The following is a 27724-nucleotide window of genomic DNA, read 5'->3' as shown; positions in this document are numbered from 1 at the left end:
AATATCACTGTTACAAGGGTCTATGCTGTATAACATAAGTTAATGACCGAACCTCCCGTTGCCGAGGTTTCGTACTACACACCCCATACCGGTTCGAAGGTGAAGTTGCTTTATGGTCAACATCGTGCTCAGGGATGAGAGTTTATATCCCCCGTTGCCAATGCGCACGGATAGGGTTGCGTCGATGTTCTGAAAATTGAATAGATATGAACTACACCCCAGAACGTTGATATGCTAAGGACATAAACTACTTACTTGCACAGTCATGAAGCAGAGCTGAGAGGGAAAGACATCTATAATATAAGTAGATGCTGCCTGAATCATGATGACGCAAATGGCGGTGGCACCACCGAGGCCCTGGACTAGCGCCGAACAATTGCTGCCCGAGCGGATTATTGGCAATGTTCGCAGACGAAATGCACCAGGTGTTGGCTCTGAGTTGATGAATTCTTATCCCGAGACAGGGTTCTATTGATTGCATTGCTCATGCAAATCCATCGAGGCTTCCAAGGGACCTTGGACGCCTCTCTTGACCTTATCCGACAGTTCGGCAGTTCTCCCAAGCTGAAGCGGCTAGGTAGTACTAGTGGGTCTGGGCGATCATAGTTGCTTACGGCGCTCCTAAATTTTTTTTTTTTACTAAGTTTTTATAAACAGGTCCGCACTTGAAAAAGTTTTCATTTTCTTCTTCATTTCCATGCTTCAAGCATTCGGTGCCTCGAATCGCAGTGTCTGATATACTGCAGCCAAGAAGATCAGCGAGATCGGCCTAGAAGCACCCGAATCGGTAAAGCGGTCTCCATCGGCAATATGCCTGATCACTACGATGCGCATCTGTCCAGCGAGAAACCACGGAATTCGGCTGAGGCCGAGAGACCGATTACTTCAGGGTCCTTTGGATCATCGCTAAGCTCGAGCAGCTCTTTTGAGTATGACCCGCAGGTGCATAGGCTGCAATCGCGCAACACGGAACTCGACTTGGAGCGCCATCGCACAGGAACTTCTCGCGCTCTGAGCAGGACTGAGACGCAAAGAACCCAACATGCGCTTACCGTTGGTGAGAGCCTGAAGTCGCGACCTTCGCGGGCCCCATTGCCCCCGTTCGGTGGGGGCAAGGCCTATCCTCCACTTCTCCCTGCACGGGAAGATTACGTTGTGGAGTTCGATGGGCCAGATGACCCATTATACCCGCTCAACTGGCCGGTAACGAAGAAGTGAGTCAATTCTCCATAACATTCACATTGGACAGCGTTTTGGCTGGGAGACATTACTTGCAAGGCTTATCTTCCGATACTAACCTTTTCCCTATTTAAGAGTCTTCATTAGTGTCATCCTCGCCTTCACCAGTATTTGCTCCACATTTGATTCCGCCGTTTTCAGTGCTTCATCCAGCCATGTTTCGAAAGAGTTCAGCGTCGGTCTCGAAGTTGCTGTTCTTTCCAGCTCCCTATATATCGTTGGCTACGCCTCCGGTCCACTGGTATGGGCTCCGCTCTCCGAACTCCAGGGCCGTCGCATCCCCATTATCATGGCCATGTTTGGATTTGGCGTCTTCAACATCGCAGTGGCAGTCGCAAAAGACCTGCAAACTCTTTTAATCTGCCGATTCTTCTGTGGCATCTTTGGCAGTTGTCCTCTGGCAGTTGTGGCTGCTGTTTTCTCTGACATCTGGGATAACCGCACTCGTGGTGTTGCCATTGCCATGTTCTCTTCGACGGTGTTCTTAGGTCCTCTCGTGGCACCTTTCATCGGAGGCTTCATTAATATGTCGTATCTTGGCTGGCGCTGGACCGCCTACATCCCGGCGATTATGGGATTCGCTGCTTTCATCCTAAACGTGTTCTTCCTGAAGGAGTCTTACCCACCTGTTGTTCTCGTCTCCAAGGCCGCGGAGCTGCGCCGGCGAACAAAGAACTGGGGAATCCACGCGAAGCAAGAAGAAATCGAAGTTGACCTCCAAGAGATGATTGTGAACAACTTTTCCCGCCCGCTTCGACTTTTATTCAACGAGCCGTTGATCCTGGCGGTCACTCTCTATCTGAGTTTTATCTACGGCCTGCTTTATTGCTTTTTGACTGCTTACACTCTGGTCTTCCAGGGCGTCTATGGCATGAACCCTGGTGTCGGGGGTCTTCCACTCTTCGGCATGGTGGCAGGTTTGTTCATCGCCGCGACTTATATCCTCATCTCCAGCAGGGGATATAACAAGAAACTGGATATGAATGGTGGCGTTCCCATCCCAGAGTGGCGCCTTCCCCCGTAATGGTCGGAGGTGTCCTCTTCGCTGCCGGACTCTTCTGGTTTGGCTGGAGCGGTTACAGTGGGAACGTCCATTGGATCGTGCCCACCCTGAGCGGTCTATTCACCGGCTTTGGCCTTTTGGTCATCTTCATTCAATTGTTCAATTACTTGATTGACACATATCTCGTGTTGTAAGTAGCATTCTCTTCGCTTCGCCTAATTCTCGGGTTCATCTAACACGTCTTCTCTAGTGCCGCATCAGCCATCGCAGCAAACACATTCTGCCGCTCAATGATAGCAGCCAGTTTCCCACTTTTCTCGCGCCAGATGTTCCAAAGCATGGGCATCCAGTGGGCCTCTACACTCCTCGGTTGTGTCGCAGCCCTTCTGGTTCCGATCCCGATCGGTTTCTACTTCTTCGGCAAGAGGCTGAGAATGAAGAGCAAGTTTGCGCCATTCTACGAAGCTGTTCAGGAAGGACATGCGTCGGATGATGTCGATGTGCAAGCAGAGGAGACTGTTCAGCGGGAATCATCACGATCATCTTAATGGCTTACGCTTGTATTTTTAATCATATTTCCACTACGGAGTAGGGAAAACATAATTATGTATCAACGATGGATATTTAGCGGGCTAGCATTTTGCATATTAATGGAGAACCATTGCATCTTACATATTGCGCATCAAATTCAATTCACTAGAAATATTGTTTTAGTCCCTTTAAAGAATAGTATGCTAGGCTCGAGGCCCTAGATGCAACAAGAAGTACACTTGTATAGCTTCTTGTGCGACGGGTTTCATCGGCTATTATGACTGATTCTTGTACACGATCGTTCCAGACAGGCCATACACAAATTAAGCTCCGTCAAGCACATCGCGCAAGGTTCCCTCAGCTCCAACTGGGCCGGCGCTGTCCGCGAGAGTCCACCAGCAAGTGCCACTTATACCTACGTCGCTCCGACCATTACCGTGTCCACTCCGACACTACCGGGTAACTTAACCTCGTATCAAGCTGCCTCGGCCTGGGCCGGCATCGACGGTACAACACACACGACAGCCATCCTCCGAACTCGGTTCGACTTCTATATCATTAACGGCGAGTCCTACCCCGATGGATGGTACGAGTGATATCCAAACTTCGCGCTCTATTACGATAAATTCGCCGTCAACACGGGCGATGTTCTCGTTGTATCGGTCAATGCGACATCTCCTCAGGGGGCCATCTGAATTGTCGAGAACCGGACAAGCCGGCAGTCGGCGACCACGACGGTTAGCGCGTCTAAGAGCACGTCAACCCTGCAGGGGGTGAATCCCGAGTGGGTGGTCGAGGACTTCCGGTCAGGGGACAACATGGTACAGTTCACGGGGCTTGCTCCGGTTCAATTTGAGGGTTGTGGGGTGGAGGCTGGCGTCGTCGGAATATGAGTTAGAGGACGCAACGTTGTATTAAGTTCATGCTGAGTGGCGAGATGCTGGCCCAAGTCCAGGTGATTAACACGTCGGAACTCATTCTCACTCGCGCCTGACGACCCTGATAGGGGCGACAAAATGGATCATGCCATTTTACAGAGTAGGCTAGTAAAAATGCTCGAAGCCATGTATCAAGCTTTCAGGGGTTGGACGACCAGGGATCTATCTCCGAGCCTGAGTGTCACTCTGCCATGGAATTAAAATTGCATCGAGTTCCTTTCAACTGGTCAAAGAGACTAAAATCCTTGGCATGCAGGGTACGGAGTACTGAATAGGCATCATGGCGAGGCCTACCTGGGCCACGGACATGCCCAGGGGTCTTCAGCAAGGCCCCCTAAGCCGAGGAATATACAAGGGGTCTCGCCCGTCGCCAACATCCCCTTTTTTCCTGAGCGTGCCACACTTACCAGTCCTAATTTCTGGCCCAGTACCATACGTGCCTGGAATTAGTGAAGACCGCCTTGGCCCATGATGAACGAGCGCTTGGGGTCCATCCCGCCAATCCTAACAGTAATGTGGGACTACATACTGGACTGCGTCGGTTTCTATCGAATTTGTCTCACATGGCCAGAAAAAGTACTGACGCTTTGAACAACGCAGTTAAGATGGGACTCTCTTTCGACTCTACAGGCCATGAGTCTGACCTGCCGCGGCTTCCGTCGCCTAGCACTGCCTGTTCTGTTCGAAACCCTCCATGTCCACTTCCTTGTAGGCCGCGGCGACACAGGACGTCAGATGCTACAGGATCTTCAGGAAGCGGGAGATGAACTATTACGATGTGTTCGTATCCTCATCGTATCAGGTGGGTTTCTGTACAAACCCGACGAGGATATCCCGGCGCTTGTCTCGCCGTTAGTGGTGTCCCTTGTAGAGAAACTGCCACGACTAGTGGTTCTGAGGTGCAGTTACGGTGTAGTACCCCAAACGAGTCCGATAGCTGACGGGGTAACAGATGGCGCGGCAGATTCCCACTTCCCTATAGGGTGTTGCAGGACCTGGATGCTCGTCAGTTGGTGCCCAGCTTGTACTTCGAAGGCTGGCCGTCCAAGCTGCTCGACGCTCCAGTTAAGCATGTATCGCATTGTATACGTTCTCTCAGCGTTGCCTCTTCTGACAAGGCATCGCTGGATCGAGTGAAGGATGTACTGGTATCGCTACCATGTCTAGATCGGCTCGACATGAAATATTTCAATCACTCGAAACGTGATTCAGCGCCGCTATTTTCTTTGGGTTCTGCGGACAGCATACCTTCGCTACGCACTCTCTGCCTGACAAATTTCACGGTTGACCCCAAGCGAGAAAATAGATGGGACCAGTGCCATCACTTAAGACATCTAGGCTTAGATGGCCGGGGTGAATCACTTGAGCTTCTTACCCTCTTTACAGGAAAGATCCCCAACGTGACGTCGCTAACACTGCGAATCCATGATGGAACATCCCCGGATATCTCTGAAGATCTATGCAGTCGGCTAGACAATCTCCTGCAGAGTGTCAATAACTTGGCGGCTTTCACTGCATACGACTTGTCCAAGGACATCATCCCTCTTTTAGTGTCTCGCCATGGCCCCCAGCTCCGGCGCCTGCAATTCAGGCAGACTGGTTTTAACAAGCGAGACCAGGACCAGATCAGATGCCTGTTCACCTTCAAAGAGCTCCAGAACCTCGCTCGTACGCTTCCGCGGCTGCAACGGCTCGGAATCGACCTGCGATTCAAGGGTCATTTGGTGAGTACAAGCCACCAGACACTTATTCCCATGCCAAAACCCCCGCTAAATGACCACTCCAGTCCTACGACGTACTCAGCGGAGCAGCATGCTTCCCCAGTCTTGAGCACCTAGAGCTCAACTCGAACTTCCCCTTCGGTGAAACAGGAGCGAACAATCGCAGACCCATGGTAGATTCATGGCTCAATACAGCTGTCGTCGAACTGGCATTCCGCTATGTGGTAGGGGAAAAGCGATATTATGAACGGATCACTGATCCAACGACGGTTCCATGGTCACATTTCACGGCACTCGATGTTAAGGTAGGCGAGTGGGAGCCATATGTTGAAGGCTACAGCGCGTCAATAGGGCGTGCTCCTTCCATTTTCATGTATGCCTGTCGGTGGGCCGACTGTTGGCCGCGAAGGATCAATACCGTTCGATTAGGGTGCTTTGCCAAGGTCTATCCCATTGAGGATGGTCGATATGAGCAGGCTCTGGCTCGTGCGGGCTTATTGAGTGTGTCAAAACTACTATCTGGACCAGGGACTCTGTAGCACATCTCCATTCACTTAATTTGAGACTCCCCTGGATAGCCCTTTGAGTCATAGTATAACGAATCTAGGGCTCTGTCTATGTTGTACCATACAGACACTGGGGAAGCGAGTGAAACTCACCAATAACCAAATCTACTTTCGCTACGGTTGTCCTTTTTGTTCATCCCCCTCTCACTCGTGTTATATATAGTAATATCACAAAGCTGCCGCCTTCATATCCTCTTTCTCATTGGTCTTACTCACGCACTCCCTTCCGCATGCAGCACCGTTAATGCTGCGACAGTAAGACGTAATCACTACCGACAACCAGGCGGGCACTCATTCACTCCGCATACAAAAGGAACAACACACCATAAAAAGTATCTTCCCCCTCGTCATCTTCCCCAAGGACCAGTGACAAATGCGACAGCTCGTGCAGCAAATTTACTCCCAGAACTTTCTGGCGGGTTGAGTACTCCTATAGGATGGCGCCAAGGGATCGACCAAAATGACAGGGACTCTAAAACAAAAAGGAATCACTAAACCTCGATTCCTTTTTTTCTCGCAACTACAACAATCCCTCTAACAATTCTCCCTGTCGCCCACCAGGCAAAAGCAGTCTTTGCTACACGGAACTTTCCCATTTTGATCCCAAACGGCCTGGCCTCTTCAACCCGACGATCGATGAAATCCGCCAAGCCTCCGAAGACGTGTTGTGTGATATCGCGAATCTCAATAAGCGTAGGATCATATCCAGCTGCGACGAGCATATACACATATTCTGTCTCGGAAATGAAATTCCCGAATGGAGAGTTCGTGCCCCAGCATACAACTCGTAAGAGGATCTTTTCCCACCATGTTATCCTGTTGGATATGATCAAATCAAAGCCCATGAAGGAGGCATTGAGGGTGTGATATGCATAGTTCAACAGGGGTAAGCGGGAGGGACGGAAGTGATATAATGTATCCAGGGCCAAGAGCCACGTCGATATATCCTGCGTTTGTTTCTGAATTGTCGATGGAGCTTCAAATGTTGTGACTGCTTGTTTCAGCTCCCCAGTCCAGCAGCCAGGGTTTGCAGCATCTGCACAGAAGATCTCTGCGGGGATGGAGTTGTCACTCTCTCGCTGCGTCTTGTGGAGACGACGTGAGGCAAGCGCAGCCTGTGCTGGCTCAAGAGTGATTCCGATATAGGAATCCAAGCACGGCAAAGAGGAAGATTGAAAATCGGGCTGGCGATGACGAGACCGCATAGTTGAACCTGACCCTTTCGTATCGGAGAGATTGCTGGATGTTGTTGTCCCAGTCTGAGATCTAGGATAAAAATCTGACGAAGAAGCAGAGTCCTTTAAATGGTTCATCAAGTACAGAGATTGATCACCACATCCACACCCAACATCCAAGATTCTCACGGCAGATGCCGTCTCTGCTGATAGCGCAGCCGTGAGAACTTGGTGCAGGAGCGCTTCGCAGGCTTCAGGGAAGTCATTTGTGTGCTATGGGAGGGGTCAATGTGGGTTCTCGCCGGGTCGGTATGTGCCGGAGATCCATAGGGGTTGCCTTGAGTCCACTTACCTCCCAGTACCCCATGTTCATCCACATGGCCTGCGGCGGTAACTGGATGTTGAGAATTGCATGGTCCAAACCATATACCTCTGCGCGCGGTTTGCACAGCGCGCGTTTGATAATGCCTAACATTATTTGATTAGGATTGAGGGTTTGGTGGAGGCACAGACAAGCAAGAATCTTCCATTTTCAAACATCGCAGAGCTGACGGGGTGTGGTGGAGCTCCCGATGCTGCACGGTTAATGCCAAGCCTTTTGTTTAGGACTGATCGATCAGTCCATACCTCGGCCTGGGATGAATTCTGGGCTGTGTTTAGGTCGATTAGGATATTCATCCCATTGAAATGCTTTCGTCAGATTTGAGGATGAGCGAAAACCAGAGATATATGTTTTAGGGAAGACACTCTCAGGAAACCAAGTGTAAAGACCACGGTGGCGCCTGAATTCTGAGGCCATTTTCACATATCTGAATACATGTACTCCGTACTCCGTACCTAATTTCGTCGCTACATAAGATCTTTAATCTTCTACCCAGATGCACACAAGTGGTTAAAACGTATATGAATAACCATATCTAAATAAACTGCGTGTAGAGATTCATCACTCATCTACCCACCACCCCCCTCGACCTGCAGATGATAAGTCTGAAGTATCTCTGGCTGCTAAGAATAAAGAGAACAAGATCGCTGAAAAGAAACACTATGAACAAGAAAGCAAAGACGGTGACGTGGGGCTAACGAAAAAAAGCCCGGGGCAGTCACCATCCGAAGCAGCAGAGTAGAGTAGCAGGGCAATCAAATAAGACTGGGGTTTCTTTTTTTAAATGTTTTTGCCGATTTTTTTTTTTTTCTTCTTTTAGCATTGGGCATTGCATTAAGCAATAGTGCCCACGCCGAGCTTCAGGTCGGAGATACTTGAGACATCAGACTTCTGCGAGGCCAAGAACTTCTTGAACATATCCGAGATGTCTTGCTCCGACTGCTCGTCAGCGCCGTTCTTCTCCATGATCAAACCACGAAGCCAGTGGTTCTCCAACTCGAGTTGAGACACGCGAGCCTCAAGGATATCATTCTTTTCGGTGGTCTCCTTGACGGTCTGCTCAAGCGCAGCCTCGCGCTGCTTCTTCTTCACACGGAAGCGAGCACTGGCGGCAGTGTTACGGCGACGCTTGTCCTCCTCGGCCATTTGGCGACTGGCCTCCTCGGCGCTCTCCGGGGTTGACTTGGTCGAGTTCTTGCGCTTGGTGCCAGAAACCGAAGTGGGAGGCGACATAGAACCCGCAGCGGGAGCTGGGGCGACCTGAGGCACCACGCTGATCGGCGCAGGCTGAATAGGGGCCTGGTTTGCTGCGATAGACGCATTAGGAAGGGAAGGAACAGGCGAGAAGTGGGCGTTGTGCATGGGCATCTGGCTGGATGCACTCAGATCGGGTTCATATACAGGCAAGGCATTGAGACCCTCCGCTATAGAATCATTAGCATTCATTCAAATTCCACACAGCATCGATATGAACGGTTTGTCCTGGAAGGGAGTTGGGGGTTCGAGCACATGTTTCAGAGCGCAGGTCTCAGATCACGTGAAATGGCGTGATAGCGGAGAGCATTGACGCCAACGCACCAAGTCAAATTTGAGTGCAACAAACCCTGCTAGGGCCGCGGCAAGCATGACCTGCAGGGCTCAACATTGGAAGACCGAGGGTCAAAGCTGAGGATGAAGTTCAGGGTATAGACCGCATGAAGCGCCAAAAATGCCAAAATGTGCCAAAACGAGCCAAGATGTGACTTGATCAACAGACATAGATGACGAATTCATAAGGCAACCAATGGGAACCCCGTGTAAGATATAGACATTGGTCCCATGGGCATGATTTTAAACAAGCCCGCGGGAAATGGTGTGATCAGGGGATAGCCATGCAGCTCGAACTCTCAACAAGCCAACCAGGAAGACCAAAGACAGGAACGAAAATCAGCCAAGCTTACCATTCAGGAAATCCAAAAACTTCAGGTCCGCATTATGAGCAGCCTGGTCTGAAACTCCCTCGTTTGTCTTGTCATCGTCCGACGGGAATGGAGGCAGATTGGTAAAATCGGTGAACTTGTCGAACTCGAAGAACTCGGTATTGGTGAACAAGGCCAGGTCATCATCGTTGAAGGTGGCCTGTTGCTGCTGTTGCTGCTGCAGAGCCTGGTCATACGGCGAGGGAATGGCGTTGAGGTCATCGAGGTATTGCGAGAAGTTGGGCATGCGACGCCCGTTGTAGCCGGCCATTATGTAGGCTTTCCCGTTTTCGCGGTGCGATCGATTCAAGGCAAAAGCCCGTGTATCTCTCGGTGTCGATTGACGATGTGGAATTGCGCGTTGCGCGGGCGGAGATAGGTGTGACTCAAATGCCAAATGCGGTTCGATGCGGGTTCGTCGCGAGTGCGATGAATAGCAATGCACTTGGTGATAAACTCTCGACTCGTGGGAATCGTGAGTCTGTCGATTTACAAGATGGGTAAAATCCGGAGAGAAGGAAGCGGAAGTTGGGGCCATAAGTGGGTTTTTTCTTTGAACGTTCGGTGGGGGAAGCCCGGAGCCGGAGGGGGTGATGATTAATCCCCCGATTTGCCTGATTTGCCTCCCGATCCGAACAGTGGCCTTTGCTGCTGGAGATTCCGGTTTTGTTGAAACAAAAGATCGGGTTTCAAGATTGATTTCCTTCTTTCCATCCGTTCTAACTTACCGTACTTCTAGATGCCTTCCCACGGTCGATATCGAGATGCATACAGTCGAGAGATCGCAGGCCGAAGATCGGAGCACCCCGAGTTTAAATCTCGAAGGGCCCACGTTCGAATTCCACCCTAAATTAAGTACGGAGTATAGGGTCAAAAAGCACATGTATGCAACTACGGAGCACGCATGGGGTATGAGATGGAAACTGCACGAATCACGTATTTCTCACTATTCTTCATCACACTCCAATCCAACTGCTTCTTGTTAAGTATATAATTGTTTGAATAAAGGAGCGACAAACGCGGCTCTCCCAATTACAGACTCGCAGCTGGTGGGCCCCGAAATGAAAAGCTGCAACGCTGATTGGCTAGTGCTACTCGGTCAGCCTCGACCAAAGAACCGCAGAACACCGAGGAGGTGAGGTCATTCCTGATTTCCCCGAGGTCACTCCCGCTCTTACAATCTTGTCTACATACGAAGTACAGCACCGACAATCGATCTACCGGATTTGAAAAATAAACAATTGCAGACAGGGACATAAACCTGATATGTAAAATTTCCATACCCTTGCTGATCCCACGCACAGACTGGACCAGGGCTTTAAAATCAGAATGCCGAAGCCTCGATCCGGTTTAGCGTGCCTGTTTTGGGCTACTGCACTGTGTGGCGGCTCTTAGTATAAGCGAGATGCAAGGTTATCTATTTGGCAGTCATTTCGATTTGTACATCATACTGACGCACGCGAGGGTACTTTTTCACCCTTCCTATGGTGAGATTTCCAATAGCATGACATCAATATGGGAATACTTTTGTTTTAACGGTGGGTACAATGTGTGTGGGATCATGTTGTTAGTGTCCCCACAGTAATATCGAGATGCTCCATATAAATCGCAGGTCAGGCACACAAGTCATGCCATTTTGCCTTTATTTGGTTGGCTAAACATCACTCTTCAGATTGAGCGAAGTCCAGCCTCCTCTAGAACATGCTCGAGGGCAAAGTTCCTAGCATCGAGCCAACTCCGTACGGAGTACGGAGTACACGTGCTGGAAACCCCAAGGCTGGCATTGCAAAATGTCGTTCTAGATGTATCTACAAGGGTTTATTTGAACAAGATTTTGCCAGACACCTGGGATAAATTAATGCGAAGTGAGTTGGTTTAGAGGTACCCTCCACTAACTGTGGTAACACAAAACAGTTGACGTGGCTGATGGCCGTAACACGGAGTTCACCATGTACTATTGGCAACTAGGATGAGCATCATGCGCAAGTTTGGTGCCCACTGCTGCTATTTTTCGAACTCAATTGTGCCGCTAAACAAATTAATCAGGGGCCTTTGCTAAGCTGTCTAGGTTGATAGAAGGCCGAATTATGACCGTGGGAATCACTTGAACTGACTGACATACATACCCCTTAAAAAGATGAACCAAAGAGCTGGAATTTTATTGTTTCTCGCTGGGAACGGCAAGATCACGCCACGAGTAAGCATTTGTATGTACCCAATATAATGGCCACAGCTGACGCGGATATCAAAGTCCCGTTACGCCTTGTCCGCCAAAGCAAGCACGGATACACCGTAGATCCTGAAGGCACTCGCGCGAGCGGATTTGGCCCCCACAGCAGTAGCCCTCAATGTTGATCAAACATGCAAAGTGAGCGATGAGTGCTGCTTCTGAACGCAATACCCATGCATTGGGCGGGTGCTTGCCGTTCTGTGGCCTCGGACCGAAGTGAGGAACCAGGCGCATAAAAGCCATCCGACTTAAGTCCGGACCTGCAGCTAGGAGATATTGCTGCTTCGGTCGGAGCATGCTAATTTGGTATTACCCTGCAGGATGTCAGACTGTGATACATGTGCTCACTTGTTCTCGGTCTTCACAAGATATGAGCCTCTTCCATAGAGGGTGAGCGGATGATACCTTTCTCGGCCCTTTTTTGCCCAAACATGCAACTCACAGGGTTTTGAAACCAAGCTTGTGTTACAATGGATCCCCATGCGGGATTTTACTATCAGATCTTTCAAACAGCCCCAGGCCAATGACACGAGACCAAACTTTGTCAAGCGGGGTCAGCATTTAAGAGAAGCGCGAAGGTGGACCAGGGATGATCGGGTTGTCCTGTTTTGTCCGTCAGCATAATCCCTCAAGCAACAGCAAATTGTGTAGGGAGAATGGCAAGGTTGTTCCCTTTGCAAGGAACTCATGGGCTAACAAACGTTCCCACTGAACAACATATGAGCTCCGAGACGGCGATCTATACATTCTAGGACACCGGGCCATTATTGCCCACTATGCAATGTCCTTTCCACAGAAGCCGTCCAATCTGAGACTGTATGTATCTGGTCAAAATAACCGGAAACCTTCAAAAAGCCACTGCCAATTGCTCATATGATTTTATGACCGCAATTTTTGCCTGTTTGAATATGAGGGAAGTATGAGAAATTATATCCATGCCTTATTCACGATGGGCCAAAATGCTGGGTGACTTCGACCAGCCAGACCTGACATGGTTGGGTAGACACAAGCAGCAATCACAGAGGTTTGATATGCGTTCATCTTTACCCTGGGTATTGAATATGATGATGTATCTATATGGACTCAATTCACTTAAAGACCAGTCTTTTGACAACTATATTTAGACGACACCGGTAACTCAAAAATTTCAAATCCCTATCAAACCAGTCTATACTCATATTTTACTTCCCATTTCCATTGACATGCATTGATTGAGCCGGTAGGGCAGGTCCAAACAGACCACTCCATTCCCTGGTATGGGAAATCGTGAGTCCTGTTGAGAGAGAGTTGTGGTCACCAGTCCCAACAACAGTGACTTTATACTCTCCAGCTTCACTGAGCCACGCAGAAATGCTTTCATCCCAGAAGCTAGTCGCCAAGGCAAGAGGGATCGCAATCATAACCGCTTTTTTCTCGCCCTGCTGTAATTTGATCTTCTTGAACCCCTTAAGTTCTCTCACGGGGCGCGCGATGCGGGCGTTGGACGGCGGTGAGACGTAAACCTGAACAGTCTCTGCGCCACTGCAAGATCCAGTATTATCCACCAGGACCGAAACTTCCAGGAATTCCTCCTTAATACTATCCAATGCCTGCAATGGCTGCGAAACGGCAAGCACAGACAGGCAGAATTCTGTGTAGGAGAGGCCGTAGCCGAAGGCGAATTGGGGCTTCACTTTAACCTTCTCATAGTAACGATAGCCAACGTAGACGTCCTCACTGTACAGGACTCTTCCTCCTTCTGAGCGGTAAGACAGATATGTCGGGTTTTGTTCAATTACCTCTGGGAAGCTGAGGGGAAGTTTGCCGGACTAATGGAAGTCAGCTCACGTTCACTAGATTGATCGATCGACACTCACCGGGTTCACATTCCCAAAGATGACATCCGCAATGCCATTTCCTGTTTCGTTCCCACCATACCACGCATGAAGAAGGGCCTTCGTATTCCGTGCCCATGGCATTTTCACAGGTGTGCCACTCTGCACAACAACCACGGCATTTACATTGACAGCGAGGACTCTTTCAACTAGCTCGTCTGACATGGGGGGAAGGTCCATATGTGGACGGTCGAATCCTTCGCTTTCCCATTCACCGCTGAGCCCAACACAGATTACCACCTGGTCAGCAGTAGCTGCCTGATTGACGGCATCTTGAATGGCACACTCAACATCGATTCGTTTGCAACCGCCGACTCGCAGCCCTCCTGGCCCGAATGACACAACCCCATGGAGTTTGATATTGGAAGTCGGTGCGGTGCCGTAGTCAACAAGAATCTTGTACTGTTGATTTGCTTTGAGGTATTTGGAGCCGCGCTCTTCTGGCCTTCCAATACCGAAGAACGAAGTTCCTTGTCGTTGGTTGATTTTGTTGTTGATAACCTTTTCCCCATCAATGAAGAGCTCTCCGGTACCCGCTACCGTAAGGCCGAAGTCATAGATCCCAGTCTCAGTGGGCTCGAACATTCCTTCCATAGTAATGTAGTAGAGGTCTGAGTGAACATGGGGATTTTTGTAGTCCATCAAAAAGGCAGAGCTGCTCTTCATGTATAGGATATCCACCGGCTTTCTGTTCTTGTTGGAGGAGGGTTCAGTGAACACGGTGAATATGTAGCCCGTCCGACCATCTTCTGTCTTTAGTTGGTCTCCCAGAAGGGGTAACTCTCTATGACCGTACACTCCCTGAGAGAAAGTAACACCACCTGTGCAGCTGTCGGTGATTCCTTGAAGAGGTGTGATAGCATAATAAGCTGGCAAGGCCGCAGATCCTCCGCCACAGTATGCTGCGATGTTCGCATTAGGTCCAATAACGAGAGTTCGTTTGGCAGGATTGAGAGGAAGGATTTGTTCGTCATTTTTGAGAAGAACAATTGACTCAGCAGCGGCTCTGCGTAGCAATGCTTGATCCTCGGGAAGATTGCGTTGGACCTCAGGTGCATTCTCGGGGATTTTTGATCTGATTGCCTGTTTTATCAATTCCAAGACAGCACGGACCCGGGCATTGATTGTCCTCTCTGAGACCTTGTTTGATGTGACAGCATGCACCAAGCCCGGCCCACGAAACCGGGATGGGCCAGGCATTTCAAGATCTAGTCCGGCATTGACGGCCTCGGACACACTGTAAGTGCCGAACCTGCTTTTTTCAGCTATGTCAGAATGTGTGAGGAAAGAGCGACGAACCAATCGCTCATAATAAGACCGCTGTACTTCCACTCCTTCCGGACAATATCTTCCAGGAGATCAGCGCTCTCACTGGCGTGGCATCCGTTGAGCTTGTTATATGATGTCATCAAAGCTCCAGGATTGGCACCAGTCATGGCTAACCGAAAGGGAAGAAGATATATCTCTCGAAGAGCGCGCTGAGTGACAAGCGCACTGACAGCAACACGCTCGTGCTCCTGGTCATTGCACACAAGATGTTTTGGTGTCGGAATAACATTCTCACTCTGCACACCCAAACAATAACTGGCCGCCAAGGAACCGGAAAGCACAGGGTCTTCAGAGAATGATTCAAAGCCACGACCTCCAAGTGGACCTCGCTGGATATTGATCGTAGGTCCTAGAATGACATGTGCTCCCTTTGCCTTGCATTCTTGACCCAAAAGTTTCCCCAGAGAGAAGATGAGCTCAGAGTCAAATGAGGCACCTAGTGCGGTAGCGCATGGTAGACAGGCTGCGGGAACTCCATTGAAGAAGCGAGTTCCTCGAACACCACTTGGTCCATCTGACATGCGAATGGACGGGATTCCAAGTCGTGGAATGGCGGCTGTGTGCCAGCCATCGATTCCTTTCCTCGGGTGAGCAGCAAGAATTCATAATAGGTGGAAGTGACAAACCTGAGAGTAATGACACCTTCTCATTCAAGGTAAGCTCTGAGAGTACGTATTCAATATCAATCTCCGCCATGGTGAGATAATAGTGTATGAAGAGATGGTATGAAAGACCAGTCAACCTCAATTGTAACCAGGAAATGACATTCTTTAAATCCCAACGGTCTCTGGACCTCTTGGATACTCATTGTGTTCTACAAATAGATCTAGTATCCAAAGTGAGTCTGTCTCGCGGAATATCGGACTTAGGTGGAACCACAACTAAACGCTTGGCTACATTCGGCACGGAGTATACTGCTCACGCTAGTGAGTTTGGTGAAATATTTTAAGCTGAGCATGAGTTGATTTAGTTGTTCTTGGTATCTTTTTCAGCCGCCTGATAGTGAAGAAAGGAATATAACTAAGTCAACTTGAACGCCCTGGCCTCGATCAGCGTCTGCAAAATGGTGAATAACCCCAACACATCATGAGACTCATCTTTCCAGAAGGTGAGCACCCTGGAAACTTCAAATATTGCTTCCTCCCAGCCGTTCGGCAGAAAAGAGGCTATGCCTATACTGCGTTCGGCAGCGAGCAGCACAGATGCACTCCTTGTGCAGGATCGGAGCATGAGCCATGTTCCATGATGGCGATGGTAGAATCCCGTGCGATTCTGCTGGATTCTATCCACACAGACCTTCAAACCCTTTCGAACGAGAACCTCGCTGCTCCCATCCATTCGCCCATGTATCGCGTCGACCAAAAAGTGCCAGTACATGGTCTCTTGACAGTCAATGAAATGACCACTGAGAATGAATCGGAACGGCGCATATTGATCTGCATCCGGGTTTTCCGTATCGAAGGCCAAGGCTTCGGGAAGCGATCGGAGCCTCATATTCGTTAACTAATGTTGCAATCATTCATGGCGTTGTACATACCATGCGTTTGCTTGGTCCTCAAAGTCAAGGATCACGTCGGTCTCCAGGTTGATCAAACCTGGGCGGTAAGCATAATCCAGGATGCGGTTTTCCAGTCTCCGTAAGGCAATCTCTGCCAGGTAGAAGTACCATGCTGCTTCATCCTTTGACTTCAGCTCTTCCGGGGGCGACGGAAAACCTGTTGGGTAGCTGAGATCGACGACGCTTTTTTGCGACCGATTTAATTCCAGTCGAAGCTCTCTATCAAGCGATGTTAGTCAAGTTCTCCTGATTGGGGATTCGACTGCTTACAGCTCAGACTTGAAGCAGGTCCAGTATATCCTCTGTCTCGTTTCCCATGTGTCTTCATAGCGGTTGTCGCTCATAGTATGCGCCGAAAAACCCTGACAACAGGCAAGTGCTTGCACAAACATCCTCCATGCTCCTACTGGTCGCAAAGTTGTCATTAGATATACACCGGCAAGGAAAAAGCATTGCGCTTCTACCGGCCCGCTCTTGCAGAGAAGCATGCCCATTCGCTTTTGCGCGGCAAGGAAATAGGCTTCGGCTTGCAGAAACCCGCTGGACTGGCGAAATAGAATAGAAGACACTCCTGCTCCATTTTTTACGAATGGTGTCGCGATCGAACCATGGGCATATATGAGAAGCTATCGTTCTATGAACTAGATATCCCCAAAAGAAATAACGAAAAAGATCATGGGCACTTACCAATAAGCATGACATTGCGTCCCATCCAATCCCATTCAATCGAACGACTTCCATACATTCACGGATATTTTCTTCTTTGAGTGTGGGGTTGAAAATATGTACATCGTTGAAGAAAGTCCGAACGAGGTGGTCAGCGGCGTAGAGGTCGAGGTCGACGGAGATTGGTAGGTCTGGTTGAAATGTCTCTTCTTCAGACAAGGATAAAAGATGGAGCCGTTGTGCAATTTCCTGTTCATCAAATACAGGCCATTTCAAAACCTCCTCGATGTTAATGAACGAGGGTTTCCATTGTGTCTGATGGTCGATCTCCACCGGGCTAACCTCGCCGAAAGGCATGGACGGCGACACAGAATGAGGAACATGCGCCAAGGCCCCTGGAAGTGGATCGGTCGCCTTCCGAAGCAGTGATTCTAGATCATCGAGTCGTTTCAGAATAGCCAAGCTTGCGGGATCAAAGCTATCGTCTGATTAGCTGGGTTTTTTCCGAATCTCCGCGGGACACTAACCTCGCAAAACTGATCTGCTCATAGGAGCATTCGGCCCCGAGCCGAAGACATGATGCGCACGAAGGTCGGGTATTATCGCATTTTGTCCGTCTATGTCGACATGTATGGCATGCTTGAGTTGCTCGCTTGCGGGGATAGGTCGCGGTTGCCCGAGAATGTCGCCGCTTAGAAGTCGGCTTGTCAACCGGTGGGGATTCCTTCCCGGACGAGGATTTGGATTGCTCCCCTGACTGGTAGGGTGTCTCCATTGGGGTGGAGTATAGTTCGTTTGCCTGATTCCCATGCAGGATTTCCGGGGAAAGGGCCGGCATGCGATGTAAAATAAATATCCAGCGGAGTTTCGGAGAAGTCAGAGGGCAATTCGACTCTGCTAGTTATTCTGCTTTGGTCATAGTGCAGAATCCATAGTTTGGCTCTTTGCCTAAATTTGCTTAGAGTCAACTAGTGTCAATCCGGGGGAGATTGCCCGGACCTTCCTATTCGCCCTTTGGCCGGGGATTGCAACACCCCCCTTTCGCTTGCTTGGCTTTGAAGCAACTATCCGTGGTGGTTGCGGGGTAATATTGGCCTGCGTACTTCCAATGGGCTGATGGCCGAACCCAGAAGTACTTCAGCAGACGCCAGACGTGACCCCATGTTGCTATGTTGAGCTAGTATCTGTGATGACTTCAGCGGAATGAAGGACGCTAAACCCGACGGCACTAGGTTTCAGGGTCTCTCTTTGTGGATATCTAGAAACCAAAGAGGTAACAGCAGAGGACTGAGTTCCGCCATTCAAGCCTCAGAGGAACGCTCATTGCGGAATCGCGGATAGGGGCGATGGAAGATGGATATAATAGACTGCATTAGACGGTGATTCGAATCACAAGGCAATCCCAAGCACAGTTCTCTGCCTTCTGCTGTTCATCGACAAGTTCCGATCAAGATGAGCGACCAGGACAAGAAACCGACGACCGACAGCCGCAACATTCACGGCGATCGACCCAGAGAGTGGAACCTGCAAAGCGTTCTGCCCAATACCGGCACCCCATGGTACAAGCAGCGTCATCTTCTGTTGCTCAATCTCGGAATGATCATTCCCTACTTGTCCTCGACGACCAATGGATATGACGGGTCAATGCTTAACGGACTGCAGTCCATGGGCCAGTGGCAGGAGTTCTTCGGCCATCCAACGGGTACCCGCTTGGGCTCCCTCTCCAACGGTGTGACCTTCGGCCAGATCCTAGCTTTCCCCGTTGCTCCTTGGCTCTGTGACCACATGGGCCGACGGTTCCCGATCTTCTTTGGATCGGTGCTGCTGGTCATCGGGGCCGTCCTCCAATGTGCTGCGCAGAACTATGCCATGTTTTTGGTCTCCCGTATGATCATTGGATTCGGTGGCCTAATTGCTGTTGAAGCATCGCCGATGCTGGTCAGTGAACTCGCGTATCCGACACATCGACCCGTTTTAGTCGGCTACTACAACAATCTATGGTACCTTGGTGCAATGCTGGCCGCATGGATCACATACGGGACCTACTTCATGGGCCCAAACATGTCATGGGCCTGGCGCATCCCCTCTCTTCTGCAGGGATTCTTTCCCTTGGTGCAAGCCCTGTTTGTGTATCTCATTCCCGAGTCACCACGATATCTCGTGCAAAAGGACCGCTGCGAGGAAGCCCGGAAAATCCTGGTCAAGTACCATGCTGGCGGCGATGAGAACTCTGCACTGGTTGATTTCGAGATGAAGGAAATTATCCTGTCCATCCAGCACGTGAAACGAGCTTCGACTAAGGGATACCGCGAGTTCCTCAGGACACGCGGCAATCTGCACCGTCTTTTCATCATTATTGCTGTGCCTTGCATGATGCAACTATCCGGCAACGGTCTCATCGCCTACTATCTCCACCTGATCCTGAACTCGATAGGCTTCACCTCAGACCCGCAACAACTCCGCATCAATGGCGGTCTGACGGTGTTCAATCTGGGTGTCTCGATCATTTTAGCCTCGTTCATGGAAGTTGCAGGTCGACGACGTCTCTTCCTCTTCTCGACAGTGGGCATGTTGACTTGCTTCGTGATCTGGACGATTCTGTCTGCCATCAACGAACAACGAGGCTTCGGTGATAGTAGTCTCGGCTCAGGAGTCATCGTCATGATCTTCATGTACCAGCTATTCTACAATGCTGGTCTCAATGGCCCACCCTGGGTCTATGTCACCGAGGTGCTTCCCACCCATCTCCGCGCGAAAGGAACAAACATTATGCAGATTGCAGCAACATGTGCTATCATTTTCAATGGATATGCCAACCCAGTGGCCATGGATGCAATCAGTTGGAAGTACTATATTGTCTATTGCTGTATCATCGCGGTGGAAATTGTGATTGTTTATTTCGGTTTCCCTGAAACCAAGGGCCGCAGTTTGGAAGAGGTCGCATTGATTTTCGATGGCGACAAAGCCTTCGGGGATGTCTATGAGAAAGAGCAGTCGACTGACGCTTGATGAGGTTGCTAATTTGATGGTGATCTGCGTGTTATGTTTAGGTGACGTGGGGTAGTAATAGGTCAGCAAATAGCATAAAGTCTTTGTATTTCATATCCAATATCGAAACATATCAGGAGGTTTACACTCGTTAAGCCCAAGCTATTGATGATGGTGAATAATCCATCTTGATGCATCACATCTTGATTCCTGCCCTTTCAGGCAGTTTGGCTTGACAGACTGAGCGTTTTTGGACAGGTGGACTCTTTCAGTTGCTAGTTTGCTAGTCTCTTAGTCTTCATAGACTATATAGTCCCCAGTTTTTGGTAACTTCAGCGAATCATAGCTTCTTCCTTCTCCTTCTCTCGCTCTCTCAGTAGCCTTATCAATCCAACTAGCGGAAGAAGGCCCCCGTCACGGCCCCCACATACTAGTTACTTCTTCCCTACCCAACTTTTCGATATCCAGTCTCTTCGAGCGAACATTCAACCCCTCTTCTCCATATGCTGTGATAACCTGCTGCCTGACAAGTTCCGCCGCACTTGGAGAATTCAAGCCCGTACAGCACTGTATCACCCTACGTGTATAAAGCACCAAGCCAAACCTGCTTAAAGTCCGATGGAACTCATCATTGATATTCGGGCGGCTTTCATTAAAACGGATCGGCTCTTCAGAATGCCAATACACGCGCGCTTTTGTATACGCGGTGAACCCAACCCTGGGACTGAACAGCAAAAGCTCGAAGAGCCTTTCCATACGGAGGCCTTCCTGCCCGGGTTGTTGCATCTCTTGATCCGCCTGGATACCGCATCTTAGCTCCTGAAGATTGTGTAACAGGATCAGGTCGTAGCTTGGCAACTAACCGGGATACCAGAGCTTCCGGCGCAATAGCCGCGCATCCCGTGGGAAATTTGGAATGTTCCAAGTTCCGAGATAGGGGGCTGTTGTACCAGCATCTTGCGCCAGCTTGCATCCTTTCGTACGAATCGAGCCATCGTTGTAGCGTCTTCAGTCATAGTCAAGTCGGAAAAGTTGGACGTGTAGTGATCCAATCTATCCTTGGCGGGAAAGATAGAAGGAAAGGTCTCTGTCAACAGCGGGTTGGGAAAGCTTTCCTCCATTCCCCACTCGGAGTCCTTGATTGGAGTGAAGTAAAGACATTTTTGGATTGATGGCGACTTCGTGATCAGCTTTGTCCAGCTGTGACAGACCCGCTGAGCAGACGTGAGAAGTGAGCGCATATCCATCCGAACCAATATCATTTCTAGGATTTCTGGAGTATCTAGGACTCTGTTGACTGCTGGTTTTGTCCCACTCCCAGGTTGCAGCCGGAGGGCAATTCCATCTCCTGGATATTCCTCGAGGTGACTGGCCATTTTGCTAGTTGGGATCTTGGTGATTGTCAATCACGATGCCCTGTAATGATTAATAAGAGGAGATCTTCACTTCTCCTTTTGGTGCGATTTCTCGTGATCACTAAGTTGCTGGGCCTTGTTGTCAACTGCGTGACATGTACGGAGTAGGCAGCAATTCCGTTTTGCATCGCTGAAATGCCCCCGGTCATTCGCTCACGTGCATTAGCTTGTGGACTATGGACATAAAGGGAAAAGGCTTGGAATACAACGCTTGCATTCAATTATCCGGAGACTAAACTATCCAGAGGCTAAAGTATTTTATATGAGCAGGCTCGGGGATGCATCGCAAAGTGTAGTCATCAGAATGTTTTTCGAAGGCTCTTAGGAGCATTCAACCCTGAGCCAGACACACGATGCGCACGAGGGTCAAGCATTAACGCCAAGGGTCTTGGTTCGCGGATCTATACGATGAGAATATGTTCAGTGGACGTCGATGAGATGGCAGTTGGCGTGATATCCCAACGTGGAGATAAACAGACAAAGCTGGCACATAAAAAGCTCACCTACCACAGCTGGTTATAGAGAGAATTTGAAGAAAAAAATATAAAAGAAACCGCATACAATATGGATTGAGTAGTAGAAACGAATTTGTCCATACCACATAGGGTATCAAAGTTCCCACCAAAAACGCCGTTGAACAATCAAGAATACCCAGATCCGCAATTTCCATGCATCAAGTCATTATGTAGTAAAGGATCGCTGTTGCTTCGCTCAAACTGCTGAACTTTCCATGCGTAACTTCATTGAAGCACACCTCACAATTTGGCTGTGACTGGTGAAAGGTATGTAGGTCGGTCCCATGGGGAATCATTTCTTGATAGAGACACTGTCATCCTTGATACCTGCTTCCTCTTCGTCCTTCTGAGCGGGCTTTCCGTCATTATCTGCATCGCCAGTAATTTCTCCCCATCCGGAACTTCGGCGACTCATGCGGCCAGCCATGGTGAATGGACTGGTGATACCCCCAGCGATACTGGCAGCAGTACTATCATTTCGGCTATGCGAGTGGATACCACTGCGAATGCTGACCGCGTCACCACTAGTAGCTTGCTTGGTGGCGTACAAGCTACCCCGCTCCGCGGTAGTACTGGCTAGCGGGGTGGCTCCGGCAGTCGAGTAAACACTGATGCGCTCAGCACTCGCAAGTCCGACAATACTTGGTCGGCTCATGATTCCCGGTGCATTGAACACAGAGTTGTTGGACGCTTCAGTAGTATTTCCACTCAACACACTCAGCGGCAGACTCTCGCGGCTACCACCGAAAACGGAAGACGGAGCCAACGCGCGTACGGATGCATTGGTATCTAGAGAGTTGCGGCGGCGACGTTTAGATGAGCTTGCCAGAGTGAGAAGAGAAGCATTGTCGTTCAACGCATTGTTTGCAATTGCAGTGCTGTAGGTCATGCCATGGTTCAGGGGCGCTAAGTGCGGGGGAACTGCGGTAGCGGGTGAGGAGGTCGAGGGGAATTGGTGGGAGAATTGAACCTGCTGGTTCGAGGAGCCCTGTGTAGAGCCGCCGTGGTGGTGTCCATGATGGGTATTTTGTGCATTGTACAATTGGGTCGAGGGTGCCGCTGAGTGCACTGTGGTCAAGGTAGTAGCCAACGATCGCACAGAGGGTGCAGGCGATGAAAAGGTGCTACCCTCCCCTCCTCCATGCGTGCTAAGCCCTTCGGTGCCAGTTGTCAATGTGCCTGCCTTGGAATATGCGGCGTCACCGGTGGTGGAGATGGTTGGCGCGGCCGATTTTGCGCTCGTCAGGGGAGCCGGGTGATCGTAGCCAGAAAGCAAAGATGGGTCGCTCCTAGAACGAGATTCTAACACATAATGTGAATCGGTATATGAGTCGGTCGGTGTTTGAGCCCCCGTGTGACGATTGACGATTCCAGAGAGAGGGTATGGGTTGTTGCCTTGATCGCCCTTCTTGGCCTTTACACCCATATGTCGTTTGTTAGACCATCGATTTGTACTTGTGTCAGATGAGCTCTTGAGGCTCGCCAGGCGTTTCATCCAACTCGAGAACGGACGGCGACGTGCATTCCGGTCTATTTTGTATGAATCCCTTAGCAATGTTTCACGATGACCAACGGGCAGAATCTGTATTTACCATGCAGCCTAGCCGGACCTTCGGCAGTAGCCATTTTGGCTTTCAGAGGTAAGCTAGTCACTTCCCACTCAGACTGGCGTGGGGTCATAGACAGGCAGGAAAACAGAGCACTGCGGATTGAAGCGCGCCGAGGCAGGTGAAACGGGCGGGAAGACTGTTTATCCGTCAATGTCATGTGCCCTTGCCTCTTCGCCCTTACTTGACGTATTTCCCACGTTCTGTGAGTCTGTTGTGGCTCGTTGGCAAGTATCAGAAGAATTGGAACAGCAAAAATGACAGGTGATGATGAATGAAACACATTTTTATAATTGTGTTGCCAAAATTTGTCTCGGGGCCCCTCCACCTCCGGGCTTGTGGCGCCATGCTCCAGTGAATGCACACAACTGCATCAATGCCTCCTTCTGAATCAATAATACGAGCACTACCATCTGACGTGATTGCAAGAATTGAATCATCTACATCTATTGTGCATCTGACTGGTGTAATCTTGGAGCTGGTCAAAAATTCTTTGGATGCCAAGGCGCGTACCGTCTCTATCAATGTCGACTTCAAACGCGGTGGCTGTATAGTTGAAGATGATGGCGATGGGATTGCTCCGAGCGAGTTTGAAGCTATAGGAGGGCTGGGCAAGCCTCACCGCATGTCTCCCAGCCTCAGGATCATCCAGATATGCGCTTGCTAACATATGCACTAGATACATCCAAATTCAACTCGACAGGCTTATACGGACATCGAGGTTCGTTCTTGGCCTCCCTCGCCTCATTGTCTCTGCTCACTGTGGTGTCTCGTCATATTCGGCATGAAAACACAAACTCAATCATATTCCATCATTCGACTCCTGTGGCTCGGCTCATCCCTGCGCCGGCACAGCAGGTCCTTCGCTCTCCCGAACATGGCACGTCTGTCACTGTCAATGATCTTTTCGGAAATATGCCAGTTCGCGTCAAACGTCGAGCCCTGACTCTCCAGCGGTCGGAAGATCTAGAACGAGAGTGGGAGAATTTAAGAAACTCATTGGTGTCTCTCTTGTTGGCCAATCCTCAAGTCTCAAAATTGATCATTGTCGATGTGGAAAAGCACAAACGAATATCTATTCGGCCTGGATCTAGTTCCACATTGGAAGAATGTATCCAAAATCCGAGTGGATTTGATCTCAACCGCATCCGATCAATTTTTATGCAGTCCGGTCTAATCCCGCGCAAAGACTTCGAGTTTTGGCATGAAATGTCAGCATCAGTTCGTGGTCTTACGGTGCAAGCGGCGATATCTCTCCAGCCCAGTCCGACGCGGAGATCTCAGTTCATATCTCTTGGAAAGGAACCGGTTATATCGCGTAACGCGTCCAATGTCCTTTACAACGAAGTGAACCGACTTTTTGCTTTGTCGGATTTTGGTAGTACTGCACGTCCTCTGTCTTGCAGAAGCTCTGATACCAATATTGCATCTTCCGCGAATCAGCATGCCTCGGTTACCAGGCGCGATACCGAAAGCAACACCAGCACCCGAAGCTGGATAAGGCCGGTCAATAAGTGGCCAATGTTTTACATTCGCATTGATACAAAGTCTGCAATACGACTAGATGATGGTGGATCTGAGTATCTCCCAGAATCGGAGAAGTCAATTCAACGGATTGTTGATGTGCTTGGAGCCATGATCGTGGAGTTTCTGAAACAGCACAGTTTACGCCCTCGTGATGGCAAACAAAAAAGCTTGTCCTCCAACCGAATCCAAACTACCCGTTCCAACAAGGTCTCCCTAGAAGGTGGCAGTTCTCGAGGTCCATTAAAGCAAAGCCTTTCGGCGTCGAGCACCGACGAAACTTTTGGCAGCTATATCAAAATGCCTTCGTTTCCAAAATCCTATTCCCTCAATTCTGGCCACAGTTTTACCAACTGGTCCAGGACAAAATCCGCTCATCACTTAAATATGAGTCCGCCAGCCCAACGGACCCCGCATTCTGGCCCAGCGTTTGAGAACGTCCGAAGAAAGACTTCATTTCCCACAACGTCTGCTGAGGGACCAACTGGTTCGAACCAGAACCGGGAGGTCACAACTCTTTCCCAGCCCCTGAGACAAGGACTCTCCGGTAAAGACGGGAAGAAACCAGTGGGTCTGCCAGATGATTCATCATCAGACAAGATGATCACCTGGATAGATCCACGTACGAGGTTGGCATACACAATTAATCCTCGGACAGGCCAAACGATGAACTCCCGAAAATCATTAGCAACTCAACGATCTCGCACCGACTTCGATCATGCCTCATTGGAGCACCCCTCACCGGGCTTTTGGGTGGACAATATGTTGGAAGAATGGGAAAATCCTGTTTTCGGCCGAACAGAGATACCGATACCAGGTCTGGGTACAGAGTTTGTTGGCCAGCATATAGCAAACACTTCTATGCATGATTGTTTCAGGGGTATTGGATCCCTAAATACAGCGCAAGTTGCCAAATATCGGGGAAAGCTTAGACGTCACGCACTCGAAAGCGCCGAAGTGATAGCCCAGGTCGACCAGAAGTTTATTTTGGCTAAGGTTCATTCAACCGCCGTTCAATTAAATTGGGATGGGGCATCAAATCATGTTCTGCTGTTGATTGATCAGCATGCGGCGGATGAGCGATGTCGACTCGAACAGTTGTTTAGCGAGATGTTTCTCTCTCCCGAGGTGAATGAAAATTTGAAGTCACATTGTCGTGTGCAGACTGTCCGAGTCGATTCTTTGATATTTCAAGTTTCATCAACGGAGGGTGGTCTGTTTCAAAAACACCAGGAATTCTTTTCCGTCTGGGGCATTGGATATGGGAACAACATCACAACTAATTCTACTGCCACGATTACTGTCCATACTCTTCCTCTGCTTATAGCTGAACGCTGTCGGCTCGAGCCTCACGTGTTACTTGACTTGATGCGGCGTGAGATCTGGTCCAGTGAGGAAGAAGGCAGAGCGCCCTTCCAGGCAAAGAAGGCATTTGAGACCGGGGATAACAACTGGGGCCTTGACCTATCAGACAATGAAGATTCAGTGCCTCAAGAAACCACAAGAACACCAGCTTCACGAGCGTGGGTTCAGCAAATGAAGGGATGTCCGCAGGGCATTTTAGATCTCCTGAACTCCCGCGCCTGTCGTACTGCTATTATGTTTAATGACTCGTTGAATACCGAAGAGTGCCAGGCCCTTGTCTCCAGGCTAGCCAGGTGTGCGTTTCCGTTTCAGTGCGCTCATGGACGGCCTTCAATGGTCCCTATTCTTGATCTACGGTCTCTCCCTGAGACTGATGTGACTCTGCCGCTGGATCTGAATGGCAGGGCATCTACTCATGACTATGACGACACCATGAATTTGGACTTCTTGGACGCGTTCCGAAGGAAATATGTAACACAAAGTGATTAGATCTTATACAGAATTGCTCAGTATCGTGGCTATGGAGAAGGCATTGGAGCAGGATGCAATGTTTATAATCTGCAAGTATTCACCTGGCATGTATTGGATCTGAGCCCAATCGGCTGCTTCCCCTTTCGGTCACTTTAACCACCATTCAACAACGTTCATGGCTGGTCTCTTTATCTGGTTTTGTACATGCGCGAGCCCCTCGGCCTAGAACCTCAGACCAATGGGCCAAATCATGCCTATGCCATTCACCTTCAACATGGGTGCTCAAACCTGTTTTTAGAATTTCCCCTATCATGATATATCACATTGGTCTCCAATGCCCCAGATTGAAACTAAAAGTCAAATTTCTTTTCCCATGCATCATAATACAAGAAAACAGCCCAGTTGCAATACACGTTGAGTCTAAGGAGACGTGATGTGAATCGACGAAGTGCAATCCCAGCCACGTTGCATAGTGCGTCGTCATCATTATGGAGTTTGTCTGCATGAACTATTCAGCAGATAGATCATGCATGATGGAGGCATATTTTGATTCGTCCTGGTCATACTCCGCCGCTCGCAGTTGGCTAAATACAACGTAATGACAAGAAATGGTGCGGATTCGATTCTACAAAAAACTGTTTTGTGAACCAGAATGTTTTTCTCGCTCAT

General features: G+C 49.5%; 11 protein-coding genes across 11 annotated transcripts; 4 read left to right on the top strand and 7 right to left on the bottom strand.

The window, feature by feature from the left end:
* Positions 1 to 810: 810 nt before the first annotated feature.
* On the top strand, positions 811 to 3369 carry N7457_002297 (Major facilitator superfamily domain general substrate transporter; the record flags this gene model as incomplete). Its single annotated transcript, XM_057173343.1, has 5 exons — positions 811 to 1214; positions 1327 to 2259; positions 2322 to 2432; positions 2493 to 2760; positions 3085 to 3369. 5 exons carry the CDS (start codon positions 811 to 813, stop codon positions 3367 to 3369), a joined length of 2001 nt encoding a protein of 666 aa, XP_057033494.1.
* Positions 3370 to 4344: 975 nt separating this feature from the next.
* Positions 4345 to 5861, top strand: N7457_002296 (uncharacterized protein; the record flags this gene model as incomplete). Its single annotated transcript, XM_057173342.1, has 4 exons — positions 4345 to 4562; positions 4664 to 5435; positions 5498 to 5737; positions 5784 to 5861. The coding sequence occupies 4 exons, from the start codon at positions 4345 to 4347 to the stop codon at positions 5859 to 5861; spliced, it is 1308 nt and encodes a 435-aa protein (XP_057033493.1).
* A 628-nt stretch (positions 5862 to 6489) lies between these two features.
* N7457_002295 (uncharacterized protein) lies at positions 6490 to 7648 on the bottom strand (the record flags this gene model as incomplete). Its single annotated transcript, XM_057173341.1, has 2 exons — positions 6490 to 7446; positions 7526 to 7648. 2 exons carry the CDS (start codon positions 7646 to 7648, stop codon positions 6490 to 6492), a joined length of 1080 nt encoding a protein of 359 aa, XP_057033492.1.
* Positions 7649 to 8389: 741 nt separating this feature from the next.
* On the bottom strand, positions 8390 to 9784 carry N7457_002294 (putative bZIP transcription factor (MetR); the record flags this gene model as incomplete). Its single annotated transcript, XM_057173340.1, has 2 exons — positions 8390 to 8979; positions 9496 to 9784. 2 exons carry the CDS (start codon positions 9782 to 9784, stop codon positions 8390 to 8392), a joined length of 879 nt encoding a protein of 292 aa, XP_057033491.1.
* Positions 9785 to 11758: 1974 nt separating this feature from the next.
* Positions 11759 to 12040, bottom strand: N7457_002293 (uncharacterized protein; the record flags this gene model as incomplete). Its single annotated transcript, XM_057173339.1, has 1 exon — positions 11759 to 12040. The coding sequence occupies one exon, from the start codon at positions 12038 to 12040 to the stop codon at positions 11759 to 11761; it is 282 nt and encodes a 93-aa protein (XP_057033490.1).
* An 884-nt stretch (positions 12041 to 12924) lies between these two features.
* On the bottom strand, positions 12925 to 15642 carry N7457_002292 (beta-glucosidase; the record flags this gene model as incomplete). Its single annotated transcript, XM_057173338.1, has 4 exons — positions 12925 to 13551; positions 13600 to 14869; positions 14917 to 15523; positions 15573 to 15642. 4 exons carry the CDS (start codon positions 15640 to 15642, stop codon positions 12925 to 12927), a joined length of 2574 nt encoding a protein of 857 aa, XP_057033489.1.
* A 324-nt stretch (positions 15643 to 15966) lies between these two features.
* N7457_002291 (uncharacterized protein) lies at positions 15967 to 18008 on the bottom strand (the record flags this gene model as incomplete). Its single annotated transcript, XM_057173337.1, has 5 exons — positions 15967 to 16435; positions 16484 to 16723; positions 16775 to 17049; positions 17192 to 17648; positions 17698 to 18008. 5 exons carry the CDS (start codon positions 18006 to 18008, stop codon positions 15967 to 15969), a joined length of 1752 nt encoding a protein of 583 aa, XP_057033488.1.
* A 614-nt stretch (positions 18009 to 18622) lies between these two features.
* On the top strand, positions 18623 to 20179 carry N7457_002290 (sugar porter family MFS transporter; the record flags this gene model as incomplete). The annotated part of the gene is made up of 1 exon (XM_057173336.1): positions 18623 to 20179. One exon carries the CDS (start codon positions 18623 to 18625, stop codon positions 20177 to 20179), a length of 1557 nt encoding a protein of 518 aa, XP_057033487.1.
* Positions 20180 to 20490: 311 nt separating this feature from the next.
* N7457_002289 (uncharacterized protein) lies at positions 20491 to 21534 on the bottom strand (the record flags this gene model as incomplete). Its single annotated transcript, XM_057173335.1, has 4 exons — positions 20491 to 20522; positions 20590 to 20699; positions 20763 to 20977; positions 21022 to 21534. 4 exons carry the CDS (start codon positions 21532 to 21534, stop codon positions 20491 to 20493), a joined length of 870 nt encoding a protein of 289 aa, XP_057033486.1.
* Positions 21535 to 22380: 846 nt separating this feature from the next.
* On the bottom strand, positions 22381 to 23897 carry N7457_002288 (uncharacterized protein; the record flags this gene model as incomplete). The annotated part of the gene is made up of 2 exons (XM_057173334.1): positions 22381 to 23618; positions 23681 to 23897. Coding segments are annotated over 2 exons (1455 nt in total), but the record flags the coding sequence as incomplete, so codon positions are not given.
* Positions 23898 to 24071: 174 nt separating this feature from the next.
* Positions 24072 to 27073, top strand: N7457_002287 (putative DNA mismatch repair protein (Mlh3); the record flags this gene model as incomplete). Its single annotated transcript, XM_057173333.1, is given in 2 exon segments — positions 24072 to 24283; positions 24298 to 27073. 2 exon segments carry the CDS (start codon positions 24072 to 24074, stop codon positions 27071 to 27073), a joined length of 2988 nt encoding a protein of 995 aa, XP_057033484.1.
* Positions 27074 to 27724: the final 651 nt, after the last annotated feature.

The sequence above is a fragment of the Penicillium paradoxum genome (assembly GCF_028828445.1).
Source record: "Penicillium paradoxum strain IBT 22861 chromosome Unknown utg000003l_segment0_segment0, whole genome shotgun sequence".
Taxonomy (NCBI): domain Eukaryota; kingdom Fungi; phylum Ascomycota; class Eurotiomycetes; order Eurotiales; family Aspergillaceae; genus Penicillium; species Penicillium paradoxum.
This window is presented reverse-complemented; position numbering and strand designations above follow the sequence as displayed.